This window comes from Neopelma chrysocephalum, unplaced genomic scaffold (assembly GCF_003984885.1).
Source record: "Neopelma chrysocephalum unplaced genomic scaffold, ASM398488v2 Primary Assembly neopelma1_64, whole genome shotgun sequence".
NCBI classification, from domain to species: domain Eukaryota; kingdom Metazoa; phylum Chordata; class Aves; order Passeriformes; family Pipridae; genus Neopelma; species Neopelma chrysocephalum.
In genome coordinates, this window is record NW_020897721.1 from 3,725,344 (window position 1) to 3,746,468 (window position 21,125).

General features: G+C 43.5%; 2 protein-coding genes across 3 annotated transcripts; one reads left to right on the forward strand and one right to left on the reverse strand.

Moving 5' to 3' along the window:
- On the forward strand, positions 1 to 7,229 carry PRDX1 (peroxiredoxin 1). Its single transcript, XM_027683164.1, has 6 exons — positions 1 to 109; positions 2,934 to 3,050; positions 3,866 to 4,019; positions 4,303 to 4,425; positions 5,205 to 5,335; positions 6,846 to 7,229. The coding sequence occupies exons 2-6, from the start codon at positions 2,945 to 2,947 to the stop codon at positions 6,929 to 6,931; spliced, it is 600 nt and encodes a 199-aa protein (XP_027538965.1). The 5' UTR covers positions 1 to 109; positions 2,934 to 2,944; the 3' UTR covers positions 6,932 to 7,229.
- Positions 7,230 to 14,729: 7,500 nt separating this feature from the next.
- MMACHC (metabolism of cobalamin associated C) lies at positions 14,730 to 20,558 on the reverse strand. Of its 2 annotated transcripts, none has more exons than XM_027683152.1 (4): positions 20,472 to 20,558; positions 18,350 to 18,544; positions 17,965 to 18,117; positions 14,730 to 17,405 (listed from the first exon to the last, which is right to left on the reverse strand). In XM_027683152.1, exons 1-4 carry the CDS (start codon positions 20,541 to 20,543, stop codon positions 17,094 to 17,096), a joined length of 732 nt encoding a protein of 243 aa, XP_027538953.1. In that variant the 5' UTR covers positions 20,544 to 20,558; the 3' UTR covers positions 14,730 to 17,093. The 2 variants fall into 2 exon arrangements, with proteins under 2 accessions (XP_027538953.1, XP_027538954.1); XM_027683153.1 differs by having other exon boundaries at positions 14,730 to 17,402; positions 20,472 to 20,546.
- Positions 20,559 to 21,125: the final 567 nt, after the last annotated feature.

Here is a 21,125-nt window from a genome sequence, read left to right on the forward strand (position 1 = left end):
TCCCCTCGCGAGATCGGCGCGGGTATAAAGGGGGCGGCGCGGCGGAGCCGCCGCAGTTTCAGGAGCGCTGCTGAGGCTGCTGCGTGTTCGGGACCGGCCCGGGCTTCGCGTGAGTGTGTGCGCGGGTGCGGCACCGCCGCGGGGCGGGGGTGTGTGGGGGGGGTTTGCACATTGATTTTTTTTTTTACCTTTTTTTTGTTTTCCTTTTAAATTTATTTTTGGGGCTTTTTATTTCTGGGTTGTTTTTTTTTTCTTTCTCGTTTGCCTTCCCCTCCCCCTCTGCGCATATGCGCCCTTGAGCGCAGCGCGCAGCGCTCTGGCCCCGGCTCCCCGCGTCCCGCCCCCCGAAAGGAGCGCGCTGCGGGGGCTGCCGCCCGCTTCCCGCCGGCAGCTTTCCCCTCTTTCTTTTTAGCGGGCAGATAAGTCCTTCCAACGCCCCGGCCTTTATCAGAGCTGCCCGCAGCGCTGCACGGGGAGGAGCCGCGGGAGGAGCCCTGCAGGGGGGAGCGCGGAGGGCGCCTGCCGGGAGCCGAGCGGCCCCTTCTCCCCGAGATGCGCGTCGGCATCTCGCTTCTAAGCTTTAAAAAAAACCCACCCGAGTGCTCGATTCGGCTCGGGGGCATGCAGGGGGCGGGTGTCCCCTGTCCTAGAGTAGGGTAGCGGTGGCCAAGGAGCAGAGGGAGGCTCGGAGGTCGCCCCGCAGTGCCAGGGGGTGCCCGGCTGCGGCGCCCTCGGTGCGGTGTCGCTCTCTGGCCGCAGCTCCCGTATCTCGACCGCCTTCTTGTGACGGTCTGGAGGTGGCAAAGTGGGTGTGTTTTGAAACGGCCTTTCGCTTTTGTTCGAGGCACCCTAAAGGTATGAATTGCTGGTTCGGAGAGCGGGCCTGGCCTATTATAATTGCCGTTTGAAGATAATTGAGGCCGTCTGCGGCTGTGAGCAACAAAGGTTGCTCTGACCGGGTTCGAGCGTACTTGATTTACAGCGTTCATTCGGCTGTCCTCCAGAATGAAAGGAAATAACAATGATTTTGTGGTCTGTTCCTCTGCGGGTTAGGAAATGCTGTGGCTAAAAATCCGAGCGTAACACGTGCTGACCCCAGACAGAAAAGCAGAAAGGTTGGCAGGTCGCTCTGAGAAAAGCAGATGGTTCTCTTGCAGTACAAGGCACCCGAAATCTCCTGCCGATGTTAAAAGATTTTCATGTTACCGAAAATGGGGGCGATAACTTGTAGTTTAGGAAGGGGAAGTATCAAAGAGCAGTCTGACGGTTTCTGTTTGACATTGAACACCTAGTGAAATACTCCAGGGGATTGCTGGTGGAACAAATGTAGGAGGACTGGCGCAGTACTGAGCAAAAGTATGACCTTGAGCTTGAGTAACGGAAAAGAATGTAATTCAGTGACAAAATGTGGGGTCATGCACTCCAGGCCAAACAGCTTTTGCTTATAAGATAAAACCGGCCAGTTGGAGGCATCTCAAATACTGTGCGATGGCTGTTCCACCCTTCTTTGTGCAGGATTGCACTTTGGGAACAGCACCTGCGTCCGTGAGTGCAGGATTATTGATGTTCTACTGCCAGGGCTGCTTCAGTTGCATCCTACAAATACTCTCTGGTTCTGGCCACCTTCATTTATAAGACTCATTCCCAGTCTGCTGCAGTTGAAGACTAAACCCTTGGGTGAACGTGGGGATAAGGAGCTTTGTTGCGATAGGCATTTAGAAACACGTGCTGGCACTTCTCAAAATAAAAACTGAGAGGTGGATGGTTACTGTCTATATACTGCCAGGGTGCCCGAGAGAAACTTTCAAAAGTAAAACTGTTACTAAAAAAAAAAAAAATATGTGGATTGAAAGCTTTGACTGGAGGGCCAGTTCTCCAGGAACAAAGTGCCTGGCAAGGGGGAAGGAGCCAAGAAATGAGGTGCTCTCAGCCTTTTTTTAGAACGGACTTAGTGCCTCGCAGGCACAACATGGAAGAATCCTTGAATCTTGGCTTTCCTTAGCAACATGAGACTCATGCTAACCTCTGAGGTGTTTTTATTTCCAAGGCAGCTAGTGCTTGTAGCCGTGTATAGAATGACTTAAGTGAAATCACTTTTAAGAATATTTGGTGGGCTGCAGAAATAAGGTTTATAGAGTTGGCAATTTGAAAGATAACGCTCTGGATGCAACTGGAATTCTAAAGTGATATACTGCATTCCCAGACTGAGCAAAAATACTGCACAGGGTGTATTACAGATGACTAGCTTTTAGGGCAGGCAGCCAGAAGTAGAGTTCTCTTGTCCTTGTGTACCCTCTTACTCTTTTTTTCAATACTTAAGGAGAAAACAACCTGGCTGTACTGATTTAAGACTTGGTGAAATTTTAATTGTTAACATAGAATGCGATTTCCACATGTACCAAGAGTCTCTCTGGTTGCAAATAAAAAATAGATTTAATTGTTTGAAGTCTTAAAGTGTTAAGCAGAGCATTATTCCCTAGGGATTAGCAGAAATTATTTTCTTTCAGAATCAACAGGAAGATCAAGTTTGAGGTCTTAAATTCCCTTGTAAAATTGAACAAGGGTCTTCTCATCAGAAGGTTCTAAAAAACAGACTTTCTACTCATCCACCAAGTGGAATGGGAAGATATATCTGAGTTCTGCTTAGGCTCTAGGCTAGCCCTTTCCCAGACTCTGAGCTGTTCCTGGTTAGATAACCATTACTGTATTATTAGGAGGCTATGAGCCAAACATCTTGAAGTGCTGGTAATCTCTGTAGTGGCTTGACTACCTAAGTGACAAAGTTAAAACCCGTGTCACTCTGAAGCCTTGTGTAGCAAGTCTAAGTTGTCTTTGGTGTTCAGTCTAGATTGCTAAAAGGCTTTGAATAAATGCTTACTTCCAGGTGCAAAGGTACTATTGTCTAAACTGTGTTGGTGTTAACTCCTGTCTAGATTAAATCAAGATGTCTTCAGGAAAGGCTTTCATTGGAAAACCAGCTCCTGACTTTACTGCCACGGCTGTAATGCCAGATGGACAATTCAAAGACATCAAACTCTCTGACTACAAAGGTAAGTTTGTGCTTCTCTAATTTCACAGATAGTCTGGCCATAGGCAGGAGTGAAGGGTATCTAAAGATACATCTTGAATTGGTTCTAAAATAATAGTGACCACTTGGCAGTGGACTGAAGTGTGGAACTTCTGCAGTGGTTCTCAGTGGTGGCAGGAGTATGCTTGGGAAGCTGTCAGCAGCATGACTGGATGTCCCACCTATGATAACTGTTGCTAATTAGCACAAAGCCCCTCTGAACTGTAATCTTGCATCAGGCTTATTGCCCTGTGTATCACAGTGAGACTGGTGTAACATCTCCAAACTATGTGGAACAGCAAAATCTTCTCTTCCATCCTTGTCAATGGAAAGTAGATTTTTTTCCCCTAACCAGTGAAGTCCTTTTCTCTAGAGTACTAGCAACATGTTTGCCATGCCAGAAAAGCTTACTTAAAGTGAAGGGAAAGCCTGAAGTATCCAAGTACTAATGTTGATGGTTTCAGAAACACATTTCTAATGATGCTGCAGGCTGCATGAGGGCAGTGAGTAGGTATAGGCTGGTCACCTACTCAGTTAAAATGTCTCCTTGGCTTGTAGCCTTTCAGACCTGTGCCATTTCTCTTTTGTCAGCCACTGGGGTCTTCTAGTGTAGCACTCCCAGAGGTGTACTCTGGGCAGGCCTATGGGAATAGACTCAGGAGACAGGCATTTGTAATTTAATCTTTAAAGATAGTTTTGTGTTAAGCCTTTTCCCCTCTATCAGTATTTGAATGCTTGATACCAAATATGATAACTCTTCAAAAGCTGAGAGGTTAACTGGTTATACTGCTTTTCTAGGAAAATATGTTGTGTTCTTCTTCTACCCCCTGGACTTCACTTTTGTCTGTCCAACTGAAATTATTGCATACAGTGACAGAGCTGATGAATTCAAGAAAATCAACTGTGAAGTAATTGGAGCTTCTGTTGACTCTCACTTTTGTCACCTTGCCTGGTAAGAATCATCATTTTAACCTAATAGAATGTTCTGCCTGGCCTCAGTTCTTGCAGAAACTGAATTCTGAGTGTATTCAAACTTGCTTAATGAAGTGTCAAAGGCACTTGGGAAGTATTTGTAGTGCCAGCAGCTTCTGATCAGAACTGAGCACACTGGTCAGTTCTTTTGTTGCCTCCTGGCTGCCTGAGTACAATACTGCAGAAAGGAGCAGCTTCTGTTGTTCCTTTAACCTTCATTCTGAACTGCCCATATTTTTAACATTTAAACTTCCTTCTTTTAGGATCAACACTCCTAAGAAACAAGGGGGCTTGGGTACTATGAAAATCCCCTTGGTTTCTGACACAAAACGTGCCATTGCCAAAGAATATGGAGTACTGAAGGAGGATGAAGGTATTGCATACAGGTAATAAATAAACCAGAAGTTAAACTTGCTGATAAAGTCTCGTGTTGCAGTACATGGAGCATGTCAGATGAACACAGAGCTTGTGTTCACTTGAACACCTGCAGCAGGCTGAAGCTCTTGGCTGTTCTAGATGTAAACTCCTTCAGGCTATCTAATACTCCTACAAGGGCAGATGCTGCTTGGTTCTCCTTAGTGCTCAGACTTCCTGTGGTTTTGTCTAGTTAGATAAATGCTGCACAGTGCAGGAGTATCATGCCAGGTGAGCTTCAGCAAACATTGGTAATGCAAGACCTACATAGTCATGAGAATGATTACGGGTATTTAGTGATCAAAGTACAGATTAATTAAAACCTTTGCCTTATCTTTTAGTCAACTGTTCAGTAAAAGTTGCTGAGGGAGCTGAACTTTTGCTGATTTAACCTGACTTTGGAGGACTGATGAGCTGTTTCTGGTTGGGGTTTTGAGAACAGTGTGTAGGATTTTGGGGTTTTTTTGAATGTAAGAATGCCTCTCTTTGAATTTACTTTTTCCTGCATCAGTGTTTTGACTTGCCTCCTGTTCTTCCTAGTTCCTGCTGAATGTTAAGCTTTTAGTTGCTAATGTTTCAGTGCTATGCATGCACCAAAGGTGTTAGTTTTTTAGGAAGAGGTCAGTAATACTAGATGACACTGCCATAATTGAATCCTGAACTTTGAGGTTTTGAAACTCATTTCAATCTACTCAATCTTTCAAAAAGCTGTGTTTAACTTTGGGGATGGGTTTTTTTGTTTGTTTTTTAGGGGCCTGTTCATAATTGATGACAAGGGCATCTTGAGGCAGATTACTATCAATGATCTTCCTGTTGGCCGTTCTGTTGATGAAACCCTCAGACTTGTCCAGGCCTTCCAGTTTACAGATAAACATGGAGAAGGTAAGAGTTCTTCTTTTTGATTTAATGCTTTCTCTGAGGAACAGTATGGAGTAGGCAGGATAAATCAAGGTTTACTGAAGGATACTAAGTCCACATATCAATCTGTGCACAGCAAGTAGTTGTAGCTTTTGTAATGCAGCTGGTTCTGTAAAGCTGCTTGTTGAAGGGCACTGTAGTGCTTTATCCTATTCCCATTAATTGTCCATTGAGTACTTGCTAATTTGAGATATCACTTAAATCAACTTGGTGATGGATATCTTGTCCAGCACAGAGCAGTGGTGTCCCTTTCAATTGGACAGAAAATACTTGAGACAGAAATGAAGAACATGAAGAAGCATGATTTAGATTCTGCTCTTGGATTTGGTAGGCTGAGACCACCAGTTCTAAGGTAGTGTTTGATACAGTCTCTTAGGCAAAGCATTCAAATTCCCAGAAAGTCTGCTGATCTTTCTGTCAATGTGTAGTGAGGGGAAAAATGGGTGAGTCTGTGCCCATAGTTCAAGGGTGATAAGGTGCTCCAGGGTGGCAGCTTTTCTGCAGGAATTAAAAAATAAAAAGGCACCGCAGATGAAAAGTTTAAACCAAGTTGTGGAAACTCAAAATTGCTATGTAGGTGTTGGTAGTCTTCTGTTGTCACTAACTAATGACATGTGTTGCTGCTGGGCATACTTAGTGTGCTTCAGAACAGGTAAATCAATGGCAGGTTTTATTTTAATAAGCTGCTCTTGTGGCTCTGGTATAGCCTGAAGAGAGTCAGTCATTCTGAACATGTCAGGTGAGGGAACATCCCAAATATTTGATGGAGCGGTCACATGTCATGCAAATGAAGCCTTTTGGGGTTTACTGTGCCTTGGAGTAGGCAAGTTTTAGAATTAGGACTGCAGTGACATCTAAACCAGGATAGACCAGAGTAAGGTGTGTAGCAACACTCAGAAGCTGAGAATACTGTAGCTATAATTGCCAGTCCTGTGTGGAGCAAGCACCAAACGTTGCATGGCTGTAAACAAGGAGTACTGTTGCTGCAAATTTGAGACCATGAAACCTCTGAGTCGTGGTGGCTTTTTGATAGCCATGTAGGGGAATTAATGACAGTTTAATGCATTTTCCCCCTCAGTGTTAAACTGGAGAACGGGCCCAGGGTGAATTAAAGATAAGGGAATACAGACTTGACTGGATCCCAGGAGATAAGTGTACTGAGATGGTGTTAAAGCCTCTCTGGCCTGGGCTGCTGGAGTTGGTGTTACCTTGCTGTTGAGCTTCTCTGAAGCTCTTAAGTGGAGTGGGGAGTGGGTGCATGTGTGGACACTGTTCCATGGGCAGACACCTGGTTCACTTGCCCAGTGAACAAATAGAAATGAGTAAAACAGACTGAACATAATGTGACCCTGAATGCCCCATCTGTATGTTGCAAAGGTGTGTACATGTTCTGAGTTGCTGTTTTGCCTTTCTGTTGTGTAAAACGTGTTCTGCAGAAGCAGCTGCTAAGACCTAAACATTCTTATCGTTTCAGTGTGCCCAGCTGGCTGGAAGCCTGGGAGTGACACAATCAAGCCTGATGTTCAGAAAAGTAAAGAGTATTTCGCCAAGCAGAAATAAACATTCAGCCTGAGTGGAAACTAGAATGCCTTACGTAAAGAGCAAGCATCAGTTACTGAACTTTGACTAAGTCATTGCATCTGAGTCAAGGGATCATGTTATAGTTATAAGCAGTAACTTTTTTACTTGAAGGAAAGTTTGTCCTGTTGACAGTACCTTCATAGAAAATACTAATGATCAGTATCTGTACATCAAGCCCTGTTGACCTTAGTGACAATGCTGTGTATGTGGTTAGCCATGTGTTACATCTAGAGCAGTGGTATCCTTTTGTAACTCTATTAAACTTGTGAAAAGAGCACTCTGTCTACTGTTTTTCTGTTTAGTCATCAGGAGGAAAGCAGTGCAGGCTGCACTTGTGGAAGCTCTCCCTACTGAAAGCCTTTTACTACAGCTCCATTAGAATGGAGATAGAAATGCTCAGTTTTCATGTTGCAGTAGTAAAAGACTCTTCACGTTCCTGGTGACTTTTCTACTAGGTAAAGGAATGTGTTTGATTTTTCTGTCAGGACTTAATCTCTGGGCACTGCAGTGTTGCTCAAAGCATAGATGTGACTGACAAAGGTGGAGGACATTTTCATGCACCATGTCAGCTTATTTCTGCATCTGCTGTAGTCAAAATGGACTCTTCAAGGCCAATTTCTGGGAATCCAACATTCAGTTTGAATGCTGTCAGTACAGGAGTGGAAGACTGGGCTTTCTGGAAAGCAAACTTCCTTGGATATACAACATTCATCCCTAGTCTTTCCCACTACGTGTCATGGGAGTCATAATATGCCAGTTATCCATTAGCTTGTAGTCATATGATTTAGATCAAAAGGGTACTCAGGTGTGCCCAGCCTTTTCTTTAATCTCTGTCTTCCCAATCATGTAAAACTCTCAAAGCACATGACTGTGGCTCTAAGTTCCACTGAAGCTGTGTCTGATGTGTAGCTTCATAGTTAAAAGGTGGCTTGTGATAAAGTCCTGAACGTCAGGGCTGAGAATTTGGGTAACGAGCTATTGCCTAACAATGGGAGTGAGTTAGAGCCTTGTGATCTTGATGTACCTGTAAAGATTAAACTGTTAAAGGCCAAGACCTTGCATTTGCCTTCAGCTCCTCAAGCAGTAAACAAGTTCTGTTCTGCTTAAAGTGAGCAATAGCAAAGTTAAGGCCCAGGGCTACTTACATGACTCAGAAGTGAAAGTTGCATGCCTTGAGAAGTAAACTTGTTTAGTACGGCTGGAAAAAGTGCACTGCAGAAGCCTTAACACCAAATACTTCCATAACTACTGAAATAGCTAATCAAGGTCTTGTTTATGTGCCATAAATCTTCATTGAAGATATGTGAAAGTGATGTTTACCTGGATCATTTTTTTTTCTTAATATTTAAAAAAATCCAAATTCTCGAGATAACAAATGAGGCCAACATCCCCAGGGGGCATTGATAAGTAACAGGAGCATTTATATGTTCAAAGTAAAATTAATATAAATCAGTATGGCTGAGCATGAAGTTACCTATCAAATGCTCTTTTCTAGCAAATGAAAAGGAGTAAAGTTAGGGCTAAGCTAATGTAAAACTTACCTTAGTTGTGTCTAGCTATTTTAGCCTTGAAATGTAAAATTGATAACAGCAGTTATTTGAAGGGTACAGGATTCATCTGGTTTAGTTCTGTGGAATGGGGGGTCATGTGACTAAAGTGACTTTTGCTCTTATTCAGAAGTAAAATTACACTTGATTGCACTGGGCCATTGCATCATAGAACCATTTATGTTGGAAAAGACCTCTAAAATCATCAAATCCAGATGTTGCTGTAGCAAAGCCCTGCTGACCACTAAACTTTAGCCCCAAGTGCCACATCCACACTTCTTTTTTTTTTAATACTTCCACACATGATGATTCCATCACTTCCCTGGGCAGCTTGTTTCAATGCCCAACCACCCTTTCAGTGAAGAAATTTTTCCTTAATACTTAATCCAAACTTACCCTGGTGCAACTTGAGGCCATTTTCTGTCACCCTATTGCTTGTTACTTGGGTGAAGAGAACAAACCTACCTGGCTACAGCTTCCTTTTGGGTGGTTGTACAGAGTGATAAGGCCCCCCCTGAGCCTCCTTCAGGCTAAACACCCTCAGCTGCTCCTTGTGCTCCAGACACTTCCCCAGGCCTGTTGCCCTTCCCTGGACATGCTCCAGCACCTCAATGTCTTGTCGTGAGGGGCCCAAAACCTCTGTGAAGTCCTGCTGACTCATGACAGTGTGGCAAAGGAGCCTGTTCTGTGCCCAGACCGAGGGCCAGTACCCAAGTTCAGCCCCTCACCGTGACTCAAATGGATTTTCTCAAATCCTTAAGTGTATTCATTGTTCAGAGGTAAGAGAATGTGTTTAGAGGGAACAGGCTTTGTAGCTGCTCTGTCACCTCCCCCTTGTCATGGAGGATAAAGGGGTTTTCTCATGTTCTGGCCTTGGAGGTAGAGGAGTCTGTTTGTGCCCATCCCAGGCCGTGGGGGGAAGATCTGAGGGATATGAGGGTGGTGGAGCCCTGACCCCTGCAGCCTCCTTATCCCGGGGCTGAGGTGTCCCACTGTGGCTGCTGCCAGGAGGAGAGGTCAGAGCTGCCCTGAGGGAAGTGTAGAGGTGTCCCATAGAAACACTGTCTTCATTTATTCATCCCCCTCCTCTGATGGAAGGCATTTCCTTCGGTACACCATAATTCCCTGTGCCTGCTGGTCATGTGGGGTCTCAAGCCCTGACAGGAAAATGTTGTCAGCCCTCAGCAGAGCTGTGTCACTCCTGCTCTGAGCAATCCCTAATCCCATCCAACAACCCACCTTTCAAATGTCTCAGTAGCAATAGCTGTGTTCACGTGTTTAACTTTCCTATTTTGGAAAAGGGGTTAATCTCGGTGGCTACTTAAGTAGCTGTTAGTTTAGAAAAAAAATTCTGTGATGGAGAAAAACATTTTGATTATAATTAATTGCTTTGCTGCTGCCCACCTGGAGCTGCTACACTGAGAGGCTACGAACTGTATGTACATAAACATCACAGTCACAGGTGAGTGGTGATACTGTGGAAATTTGAAATGGCCAGGAAACAAAATACCTGTGGGTTAGGAGCTGTATTACATGTTTGCACCAAATTATTAACTGGGAATTCACACAATTTTTCTTTTTATTCTTCAGCGACATGACACATTTGCGGGAAAGTTTGCCATATTGTCATTTTAATGTTCACATTACTTACATTTCCAAGAGTATAACACCAAAAAGTGGATAATATACAAAACTTCTTCAAATCCAGAAGAGTCTATTTCTTTGCTTAAACTGAACCTAGAGCACCTCCTCCCCCTCCTTCACTGACCTTGGTGTCTGCACAGCTGTTTCTCTCACATATTCTCACTCCTCTCTCCAGCTGCAGGTTGTTGTACATTTTTCCCCCTCTTAACTCTGTTATTCCAGAGGCTCTCCCACTGTCACTTATGGGCTCGGCCTTGACCAGCAGCAGGTCCAACTTGGAGCCACCTGGCATTGGTTCCATTGGAAACACTGGAAGCTTCCAGGAGCTTCTTCACGTATTATCTAAAATTAACAACATTTACTCCCTCATTTTTGTGACACATATTTATAATTAAGTTTTCAGACATTAGCATTTGTGTGAGAGCAACAGGATTTTTCGGTATGTGTGATACAAAACTGTGCATCAGACTTAAATTCTATACACTGTATGTTTATCATCGAATACACAGAATGTGACATTTGATGTTTGACATACAGAACCTAACCTTTACTAGATTTTGTGCAACTTCTATGAGTATGTTATTTCAAAATTAACAATTGCATATTTAGATGCTTATAAGAAAAAAATTGCTTATTAATGTTTAAAGAATTAGCACTTTGTTACAAAACAAGTTTCTCACTGGTTTTGGAAAATAGTCTAATAAGTTACTAATTTTTAAAAGTACTATTTTCTGAACAAGTGCTGCAGCCTTTTTATCAGGCCTCTGTTGGATTGTCCAACAAATCAATACAGTGCAAAGAACAAAAGCAAGTAGTTTACATCTCACAGGTGTTGCAAAATGATGCACTTTGGTTAAGAAAGCATGTTTGCAAAAGCCCCATGACTGTACCTTTTAGTAATGTTATATATCAAAACAACAGCCATGTAAAGATTACATTAAAATAATGAAGTTTATCATATTAATAGTTTGAAAAATGTATATCCTCTGAAATTTTCAATGGGTCTGGTGTTCAGTATTAAATGACAGTATGTAAATACATATTCTAATGTATATTGCTGGACAGATAAAGCATAGAGGAGTTAAACCAGAAATGTCTTGGTTCTAATTTGCAGAGGGTGAAATGAGGTAAGTGCAGAGGAGTGGTGTGAAAGCAAAGGTACCAGTAGGAATGCAGCACACTTGGTCAGTTAATTCAGAAAGTGTGTTAAAGATGTCACTGTCTCTTTTTTTTAATACAATTTAATGGTACATACAAAAAGAAAAAGGAACTAGACAATCAAAAAAATAGTAGGTTTTTTTTATTATGAATATATTAGCTTCTATTTTTAATACAGAAAAAAAAAATAGGAGTTTGCCTTCAGTGTACAAGACCTGATTTTACTGCATGTCCACATATCTGTGTTTGTATCAGGCCAGTGGTCAGTGTCTTCACCTGTAACACCGGTATAATTTAAGCACCTCACAGAACTCAGGAGAATGTTACCACAGAACAGTTGTACAGGCCAAAGCCTGTGCAAATCAAACAGCTCTGCACAATCAACTCCTCTGTGCTGCACACCCTTGGGTGGCTGCAGGAGAACAGGCTGTGGGTTGTTTGCAGTGCTCCAGGAGAGGAGCTGTGCCTGTGGGAAGCAGCTCTCACCACGCCTTGTGATGAAAGCTTTGGGCTTCACTGTGAAATTTGGCTCTTTCACCTGAAGTTTAAATCACTGTAGATATTACGGGACACGTGTCTGAATTTAGAATGCTTCTGTGCAAGATACCATTTCAGCACAGATATATGACTGTATATATGAATATATGTGAAGGCTGCACTGTCCTCTGAAACAGCCCAGTAGGTTTATGTTCCATATTCTGCAGCAACAGATTTTTGACGTATTTGCACTGACAAATGAGATTAATGTCCTTTGTCTAGAGAGGAAAGAAGTCTTTAACCTACACTAAATAAAACAATATAATTTAAAATTAACGTATTTCATCAAATTCACAAAAATAAGGTAGTTTTTTACAGTTTGGAAGACTGAAGGAAGAGTGAATAATTCAGAAAGACTAGTCAGAACAATACTGGAGAAAGGGCTATGACAGGAAATTAAAACCTAAGATCAGCTAATTCCTTTAGAAGGATTAGGAGGGTTTATGCATTCATAGAAAAACTAATGATTCTGCATAAATTTAAGAAACCCAGAAAAATCCTCCCACCCCTCCCTGTCTTTAATTTACTTACAGGAATTTTTCTATCCCATGCTTTGTTTTACATGAGGAAAAAAATCCAAAACAACTTAATGTAAAGGTGTATGATTTTCAGACACCTTTCTAAGTGTTTTGGGGAAATTAAACATATGCAATTATTAAAAATAAAATCTCTTACTCACTGGGTAATGTACAAACATCAACAAAAATAACATAAAATGGGAAATGTATTATAGATGTAATATTAATGAAGGATAGTAGACATTTTAAATATTTGTGTATATATATAATCACATTTTGCAGATTTTGGCATATTGTTGGAGAAATTTTAAACATTCCACTAAAATATCTTATTGTTCATTCTATGATAACACTTTCTTTTTAAAGTTTCCCGGCGTGTTTCCTCAGGAATGTGAACATCCATCTGCTTTTTCAGTCACAGAGAGAAAAGAAAAGCACATTTGTGTTCCTTGGTGCTTTCTGTTTCCCCCTTGAAAATCCAGAAGGGAAGTTCTCTGTTTGTTTTCTGAAGCAAACGTGTTGGATGATCTGCCACAGGATACTTGCTAGGATAGGAAGCCAACTTAACAGCAAAAAAAAAAAAGTTTCATGAATACATTTGTCTACTGAATCTGTGAAGTTAAGGTTGCAGAGGTACAGCTGTTTCTCTGCTGCACTCAACGGCAAAACCACTTCCCCTCAGAGGAAGAACTGTGAACTGCTGCTGCTTAAATCAGTATTCAAAGCTAATTCATTAAATATACTTTTTGCATGGGGCTGAACAAAGAGTGATGATAACCACACTGGTGCTGATCAGGAGCTGCCACTCCTTGTTTTTAGAAACATGTAAGTCTTTACTCAGGTGGTTTTTAAGTCAAATTTGCCTTTTCAGAAACGTACCACGTGTTAAATAGTAACTACACCAATTTTGGTCACAAATAAATAAAAAGTCATAAATACTACACTGAATGAGTACAATTATGCTTCTGATCCAGAGGAGGGCAATCTAGCTCTAAAGAAACCCAAAAACAACATACCAAAACCCCTAAACCAAGCCAAACTTTAAAACCCCCACCAAAACAACAAACCAGAAGAGTGCACTGCTCTCCCGAGGCTGCCACACCAACACTGATTAATACAGCAAACCACCTCCAGTTTTCCACGGTTTAGAGGAAGACAGGATTGATACAAGCCACTCTTTTCCCCGGAGATGAAAATAAGTCAGGATCAGGAATTAAGTTTGCCACACTCCACTTCATACCACAAAGAAACTTTAGTGCTTATTCTTGCGCCACTGAGATGGAACTGAATTAACTGGTACCAAAAAAACCCAGCAGTGTTTTCTCAGGTGTTTTTCTGAGCAGTAACACTCACGACTGCTCATCACCAGATTAGATTGTGCTTTGTATTTAATTGGTATTTTCTGTCACATCTTTAATTTTGATAAAAATCTCAGTTATTTTAAGGTTAATGAAGTAAAAAAAGGGAAAATGTAACTGAAGGTGAATAACAATGATGTATGTTATGTGCATGAAAACATTACAAATTGTTAATTCTCCATAGAATATTTTATTAGCTTGAAATATACTGAATATCTTGCTGCTAAAACTGAATTTAAATTCAAGTAGGTTTTAATTTATTTTATTTTTACTGTTCAGCTCTTCAATACTCACCCTACTGGTCATGTTGAGGGGAAAAAAAAAAGAGTCTTTAATAAATGTTTAAATGTTTGGATTTAGAGAAAAAAACCCGCTTGTCTAAAAATGTACAGTGTGATACTTGAACTAGTAAATCTATCCAAGTATTTGCAATTACTTGTTTGACATTTGTGAGTGCTGAAAATCAGAATGCCTTCACAATGCCTCGGGATCCAAGGATGATCCGTTCCTCACCGTGCCTGGTCTTGCCCCAAGAGATGAGATAAGTCAAACAGGTTCTCAAACTTCAATTTTATTAAGACAAAGACCATTATACTCCAAGCAGCAAGGAAAGAAAACTGCTCACTTGCAGCTGTGGATCTCAGTTACCTGACTAAGGAAAAGACGGTGACACCCAATCCAGGTCACTCCGAAATCACTGCGGTAGGAATGGATGTCACCAAACATTTGTGCTCAGTCCAGCCTGATACAACTGCATTCCCAGAACCACAAGGAACACAGATTTCCCTTACTGTGACTCAGTATTCACTAATAGGTTTTAACAAATAAGAATTCCAGTACTTAGAGGTATCACTTTAATGTTCCTGAGGGAAAAGTCCCTCAGTTGTGTATCGCTGGACATCTTGAACTTTTGTTGTTGTAAGAACAGAGGAAGAAATGAGAAGTGCACTGTTAGGTGCCTGCTGTTAAATGCTCTTGCTGCAATGTCCAGGGAGAGATAAAACTTTATTAGACTTACTCATAATGTGCTGTGTGTTTTATTTTTTCATATCCCAGATGAGCCTGTGATAATAGTTTATTAACTTCTGCTAAGATAACTAAATTTTTCTTTAGTTTTCAGATACTGGATTTTGTATCTGAAGGCAGCTCACTATTTTCAGGATGTTAAAAACACAATGACCAATCCTTGCTTGAACATCTTGAGCTCTCCACAAGTTAAAAAATGCACTGTTTAAATAAAAATACTCAGTACTGAGGATTAATCACAACTTTGTATATTTTATTAACCAAAATACCATGTGAAGAGAAATAAATTACAAAAATTGAAATGCAATGGCTGTGGTAATCTGTTTAATAAATTAACTAAGACAAAATATTAAATATTTGTAAGAAATCGATGCAAAAAATCAAAATATTTTATTTTAAATCGTAATGTAAAAAGATAGATCTTATTCCATTCTATATTTATCCTTCTGAGATAATCAGTATTTTGTGTTTGTTATTAATATGAGCCATTAGCTCAAGCCCCAGTTAAATTACAGTTCAGCTGGAAAGTTCTGAAAGGTCAAACAAATTTCAACCAGAAGTAATTCTATAACAAAAGAACAGAATTTAAACAAATTTCATTATTTTACTTAAATTAAAAATCACAATACCTCTATCACACAGTAAGTCAGGTGTCTGCCTTAGTCAGACATGAACAAAGCATGGAAAGCAACAAAGACTTTTTTGTAACAGCAAATGCATTGAACAAACCCAGTGATCACAAGCCCACTACTCTGTTTACAGGGAAACAAACCTGTTATACTGAATTTGGATTACGCTGAGTTAGTGCATAGACTATGAAAAACTGTACCAAGCAGTGACTTGTTGTGAGGGCAACCTTCATGTTTGAGTCTCCAAAAGGCAGGAAGAATCACAACATAAAAAGAAAGGGCTCAGTTCTGCAAAGTGACTATTTTTGCATCATGTTGATACCGTTGAAAGGAAAAAAGTGCTTAGTGATTTGCAGCATTGCACTGGAGTCAAGTAAAACAACTCCCATAAAATATTATTTTAATGTATTATATTATTTTAACAAGGCCTGAGCCTCAAATCGCTCAAAGTTAAATTAATTCCCTGTTCCCAGCGCCACTGTAACCTCTGAACAAACCTAAGAGGACAAAGTCACCAATGAATGCTATGTTTCTGTCTGAAGATGTTTTATCCAGCAATATAAGTAACATGAATGTCATTAATATTTTCCTTTTTCTCTGCTTGTTTGCCCGTGTGTGTGACAAGGCTTCATGTGATGGTTTTTAAGTGTGTGCATGTTTACAATCTCCCTCACACAGAAAGCACACCAGCAAACTATGGCAGTAACTCTGGGGGGGTGTGGTGTGTGCTGGCACTGAAGTGTTTCAAATACAAACGTCATCTACCTCAGAAAAGGTCATGAGAGTTGTTGTTTTCAGTCAGTTACCCTGACAGGAGTAAAATCTCCACTCACACAGAGATTACTCAGCATCTTTCCAAATGTTTCACTCAGCTGCTCTATAAATGGGTAGATGTTTAAAATGGACCTAAGGACGTCATGGTGTTCTGAGAAGCTGTGGGTGAAGAGGAAACAGCACCTTTGTACTGCCCCTTTCCCTTTCCTAACCACCCTGAAGGAAGCAGCTGCTGTTGGCTCCGTTCTCCTCACTCCTGTTCCATGTACAGACCACACGACTCACTGAAACAATCCCTGGGGAATTTCCTTTTGGATGGTAAGGAAAGGAGACATTTAAAGACTTCTTAATTAAATTAAGCCAGCTTCATTCCTAGTGAAGGAATACAGGGCAGATTTTCTTTCTGAGGAAGAAAAGACTGAAAAGACTGAACATCTATTCCCCAAGGAGAGTTGTGACATAGGATAATAAAATGCTGGATACATCTAAAAAAAAATTTGTCCTGAGTTCAGACACAAAAAAATTTTGGAGTACAGTGGCTGAACTTTTTTTACATTTACAAAGACACTTGGAAAGAAAATTCTTGAGAACAAAAATGACTTCTCTAATGAGCAGCACGGGTTTTCCAGGTGCCAGGATGCCTGAACTATTCCCAACCAAAGGCCAATCGTTATCTTACCAAAAAGATGGACTCCCCAAAAGACACACCCCAGCAGCAGCAAGCACGGAAGGCACTGCTCCCAGCTTCCCCCAGAGTGCTATGGAGCAGTGCTCCCTCTCTCTGGGAAGCTGATGTTTGGACGGAGACGCTGCCCAGGCTGCTCGGATTTGCCATCTCTTGGATTTGCCATCTCTTTATACACACACCATTCTCCTCCTCGGCACCAGGGAAAGGTCGGTGCTGATGAGCGACACTTTGCTGCCCTCTGCCCCTCCCTGCAGCCAGTTACTCAGTGAAATTCGATTCTCTGGGCTTCCTGTGTCAGCCCCAGCAGTCGGAATCTCTCCGCTGGAGGGGTGGCAAAGTAGACTCTCTGCTCCTCTGAATACCTTTCCTTCACCTCAATGATGTCCCTGTAGCGCCCGTCCTGCCAGTGAAAATTGAACTGCTCCAACAACTCAATCCTTTTCTCCTCTGTGCTCACACAGTCAACAGGGGCAGGCTGCTCCAGGATCAGCACCTGAATGTCTGGGAACAGGAGGAGACCCCGGATAGCAAACCAACCGCCATACTTGGGATGGATACACACGCCATAGATCTTCTGGAAGAAAAAAATAAAGAAATATCTAGGATGTCTCACGTTGTCTCTAGTAAAGGTTAGACTTCAAAGCATCAAGCTTCAATGCAACTTCTCACACTTGCAGCCCTCTGCTGGAGTGCTGTACAGAGCAGAAAGGAAAGCTCTTTCCTGAACATATGGCTCAAAGCATCACTTTTCACTCCCATTTTTCTGTGCCCACACACCCCACCCTGTAACGGGGGGAGAGGTTCATTTCTGAAAAATCTAACACAGAGGTTAACCAGAGTGAATTTTTTCCCCACTTATAATGCTCCAAGCAACAGGTTTGCCTTTGCACTGCAATTTATTCTTCTACACAGGTTTAGCGCATCAAGATATTTCTCTCCATGTATGCATTTCCCCACCACCCTGAAGGATCTTGGAAGCTTCCAATTCTCACCTGAAATACTTTATGCACCTTTATGTGATCTGGACTTTGTAATTTCCTTCAAGGAGAACTAGTAACTAGTGAGTAAACAACAGTTGCACAATTCAGTGATTGCAGTTCAGTGGTTCTTCCCAGGCTGTGTTTTTGCCTCACCTTTTTCCCCCATGGATCATGCTTCACATCCTTCCTTTGGTAGTAATATGCAGCTCCAGCAACGTGGGCAGCTGTCTGTGCCAAGAACTTGGGCTTTCGGCTCGGCAGGATCTCGTAATCAAACATGACATCCACCCTCTGGTCGGGGAATTTCTGGGAAAATTGGAAAACATCAGCCCAGGCTGTGAAGGTCCCTGCACAGCTGCAGGCTGTGATGGCAGAGACAGAATATGCAGGTCACCAGGCTGCTGATTCTCTTACCTTCATGAATCACACTTCACCCTTCCAAAGAGCACAGGCAGGGGCCTGCAAGGCTCTGTCTGCTGCTGAACCCACTTGATTTTATGCCATAAAAACAAAAGGAATCAGTATTTCAGCTTCTTACCTCCTTCACACGTGATAAATGATAGGAAATACACTGGTCCACGGGATCCCTGATTATTTTTGATCGTTCTTTCTTCACAAAAGGTTTAAGGGCCTTGTCAAACATTGAAGGTGTGCTGAGGATGACGAAGGCCAGTGTGTCATCTGGGTAGGGGAGGTGAAAGGCTGGCTGGAGAACAGCATTGTACCATCCAACCTTCAGCAAAGAAACACAAATTTCCATTAGAACAGGGACACCACTCTAGTGGAACATGCAGGAATGTAAAAAAGTGGAAGGAAGTGTGTAGCCCCCTTCATTTGCAACCCAGATAAGGTAGTCAGCTCAGGACCTTCCTTTCAAATCCAGTTGATTTGCACCCCAGGATTCACAGTTTCTGGAAGCTGTGCTGAGCTGTGTGTGGGATAAGGATCAGGCACTGCATTCAGCTCCAGTCTGCCCCTTATCCAGCTCTGCTCAGAAACCTAGAGGGAAGTATGAGCAATCAGGTCTTGCCAATGCAAATCAGATGGTTTGGTTTAGATAAAGCTTTTACAGTTTGTTTTTTTCTTATCGTGGGCCAGAAAGAAACGGGTATTTCTGTTCTGCTCATATGATAAGCTGCATGTTTTATTTCTTCAGCAGGAAACACTTGTGTGGAAATGAAGGATGTGAAGCTCCCAGGACCCCCCCAAAACCCTCAGCTCCATCTGTGGAGTGACACAGCCACATTTTGGTATTTGTTTCCAAGGCTGGATGTGTTATAACACAGTCTAGAAATGAGGGATCAAGCCAGGGCAGCAGGAGGCATGACCAGGACAGAGCTCAGACCTGCAACTGCCAGGTGGAAGGAGGTAATGGCCAAAATCCCCTGCACCCCACTACTGATGCCCTGCACAGTAACATCAGTCTTTTTACAGGTTATGACAACTCCCATTCTCCCAGGAGGCCATAAACATCAGGTCTAACATTCAGAGAGATGCCCAGTAAAGTAACATTAAGCCTGAAAATGCAATGCACTGGTTACTCTAAACATCAGTGAAATAAATCTGAAAGTGACTTTACAGGTGACAGTGGCAGCCAGACCTGCCCATCTGGAAACACTGAGTGAAAACTAAGTTTACTATAAAGATGCATCCTTCTGTCAACCCAAGGTTTAATCAGTTTTGTGCCTCTTGTTTAAGACGCTGAATTGAGATGTCATAAGAAATTAGAGAGATGTGAATCTAAGGTTTGCTGGTTTCCCAGTGTCAATCAGTGCACCAGGGCTGGCTCTGCCACAGTGAAATCTAGAGCAAGCTGCAGGGCTAAAAGGTTTCCCTCTGGCAGCTACAGTCTTTTTATCTGGGTTCCACCCCTAATTCTGCTGCTGTGTTTTGGGAAAGCAGCATTAAATTCTCCAAATTCTGGAGACGCCACCTCTCTCAGCACCTTCTACTTCTTATCTGAACAATACAGCAGGCAATGCAAACACTTCGGGTGGCAAATACAACAGTCCCCAAGGGAAGGGCTACATTTATTGCAGGTCGATTCTTTCTGCATACTGCAGATTGATTTGTATTTGATATTGCAGATTGATTTATTGCAGATCGCTTTATTGCAGATTGATTTATTGCAGATGGATTTATTGCAGACTGATTTATTGCAGACTGCCCTTGGGGCGGGCAAAGGAGGAGCAGTTGGACACAGGGGGCAGAGGCAGTGGGGAGAGGCCCCTTCCACGGACAGCGGTGTCCGCAGCCCATTTAGGAGCGGACGAGGTGCTCAGCCCTTCAGTGTACAGGCGCTTCTACGCTCAGATTAAAATTTAAACCTGCCCGTAGGACTCTGCCCTGATGCCTCATTGCGCAAGTGCCCGGTGCCCGCCGGTCAGGGACCCGCCGCAGGGCCCTGCGCACGGCGCGGGGCCGGGGCACGGGAGTCACCGCGACCCGCGGCACCGGGGCGGGCTGACCGCGCCTCCCGCGCCGGCAGCAGCGGCTCCCGGGGCACCCCCAGCGCCGGGTCGGCCGAGGGGTGCCCCGACCTCCCCGGGGTCACCGCCCCCCCCGTGACCCCTCCCCGGCCGACCCCGCGCTCCCTCAGGCCCCGGCAGCAGTGACGCCGCCGCTGTGACGTCACGGTGCCGCCGCCGTGACGTCATTACCTTGAACGCGTGCGGCTCGAGGCCGAGCGGGCCGAGCGCGCCCCGCAGCCGCTCCGCCACGCGCCGCTCCATGCCGCGCGGGGCACCACGGGAGCGGTAGTTCCCCCGGGACGGGACCCCCCCCCCAACGCGCGCCCCCCCCGCCGCGTCTCCAGGGAGACGGCGCGCCGCGCAAGGCACGCTGGTAGTTGTAGTGCGCGGCGACCTCACCCCCAGGATTGGCCCGCCCGGCGGGGACTCCATGTCCCAGCATGCTCGGCCATCCCAGACAGCGCGGGCTGAGGGCGGATCCCTCTGCTCAGGGCACGTTTTCCCCGCCCGGGGTTGTGCATATTTTTGTGTCCCCACACACTGTTCCAGAGCCCCGCCTGCCCCTGTGGGTGGGTGCTGCTCACTAAAACAGTTAGCGAGGCGGCTGTGCTGGCAATCCCTTTTCCTTCCCCACTGAAAGCCCGTGTTCCTTGCAGCTTCTCTGTTCCTACCAATGCATTTGCCACATTGAGACCAAGGCTCGGGTTTGGATCTCCTTACCCTAATCGTTATAGCAGCTTAACATAATCGTTTACAGTTCTTGTGCAACGTTCTCCCTCCAGCCTGAAGTCTTGAGTTTATTAAAGTGCCAGGACGCCAAATCTGCAAGTTCTTGGGGACAGA

What these genes read in the sequence shown, in the direction of transcription:
- MMACHC (XM_027683152.1), bottom strand. Translation starts at nt 20,543, where the DNA reads ATGGAGCGGCGCGTGGCGGAGCGGCTGCGGGGCGCGCTCGGCCCGCTC. An exon ending in ATTTATCACGTGTGAAGGAG is followed by an intron (nt 18,118 to 18,349) that starts GTAAGAAGCTGA and finishes CAATTTTCCCAG; the next exon opens with AAATTCCCCGACCAGAGGGT. An exon ending in ATGATCCATGGGGGAAAAAG is followed by an intron (nt 17,406 to 17,964) that starts GTGAGGCAAAAA and finishes TTTTTCTTCCAG; the next exon opens with AAGATCTATGGCGTGTGTAT.
- PRDX1 (XM_027683164.1), top strand. Translation starts at nt 2,945, where the DNA reads ATGTCTTCAGGAAAGGCTTTCATTGGAAAACCAGCTCCTGACTTTACT. An exon ending in CAAACTCTCTGACTACAAAG is followed by an intron (nt 3,051 to 3,865) that starts GTAAGTTTGTGC and finishes CTGCTTTTCTAG; the next exon opens with GAAAATATGTTGTGTTCTTC. An exon ending in TACAGATAAACATGGAGAAG is followed by an intron (nt 5,336 to 6,845) that starts GTAAGAGTTCTT and finishes TTATCGTTTCAG; the next exon opens with TGTGCCCAGCTGGCTGGAAG.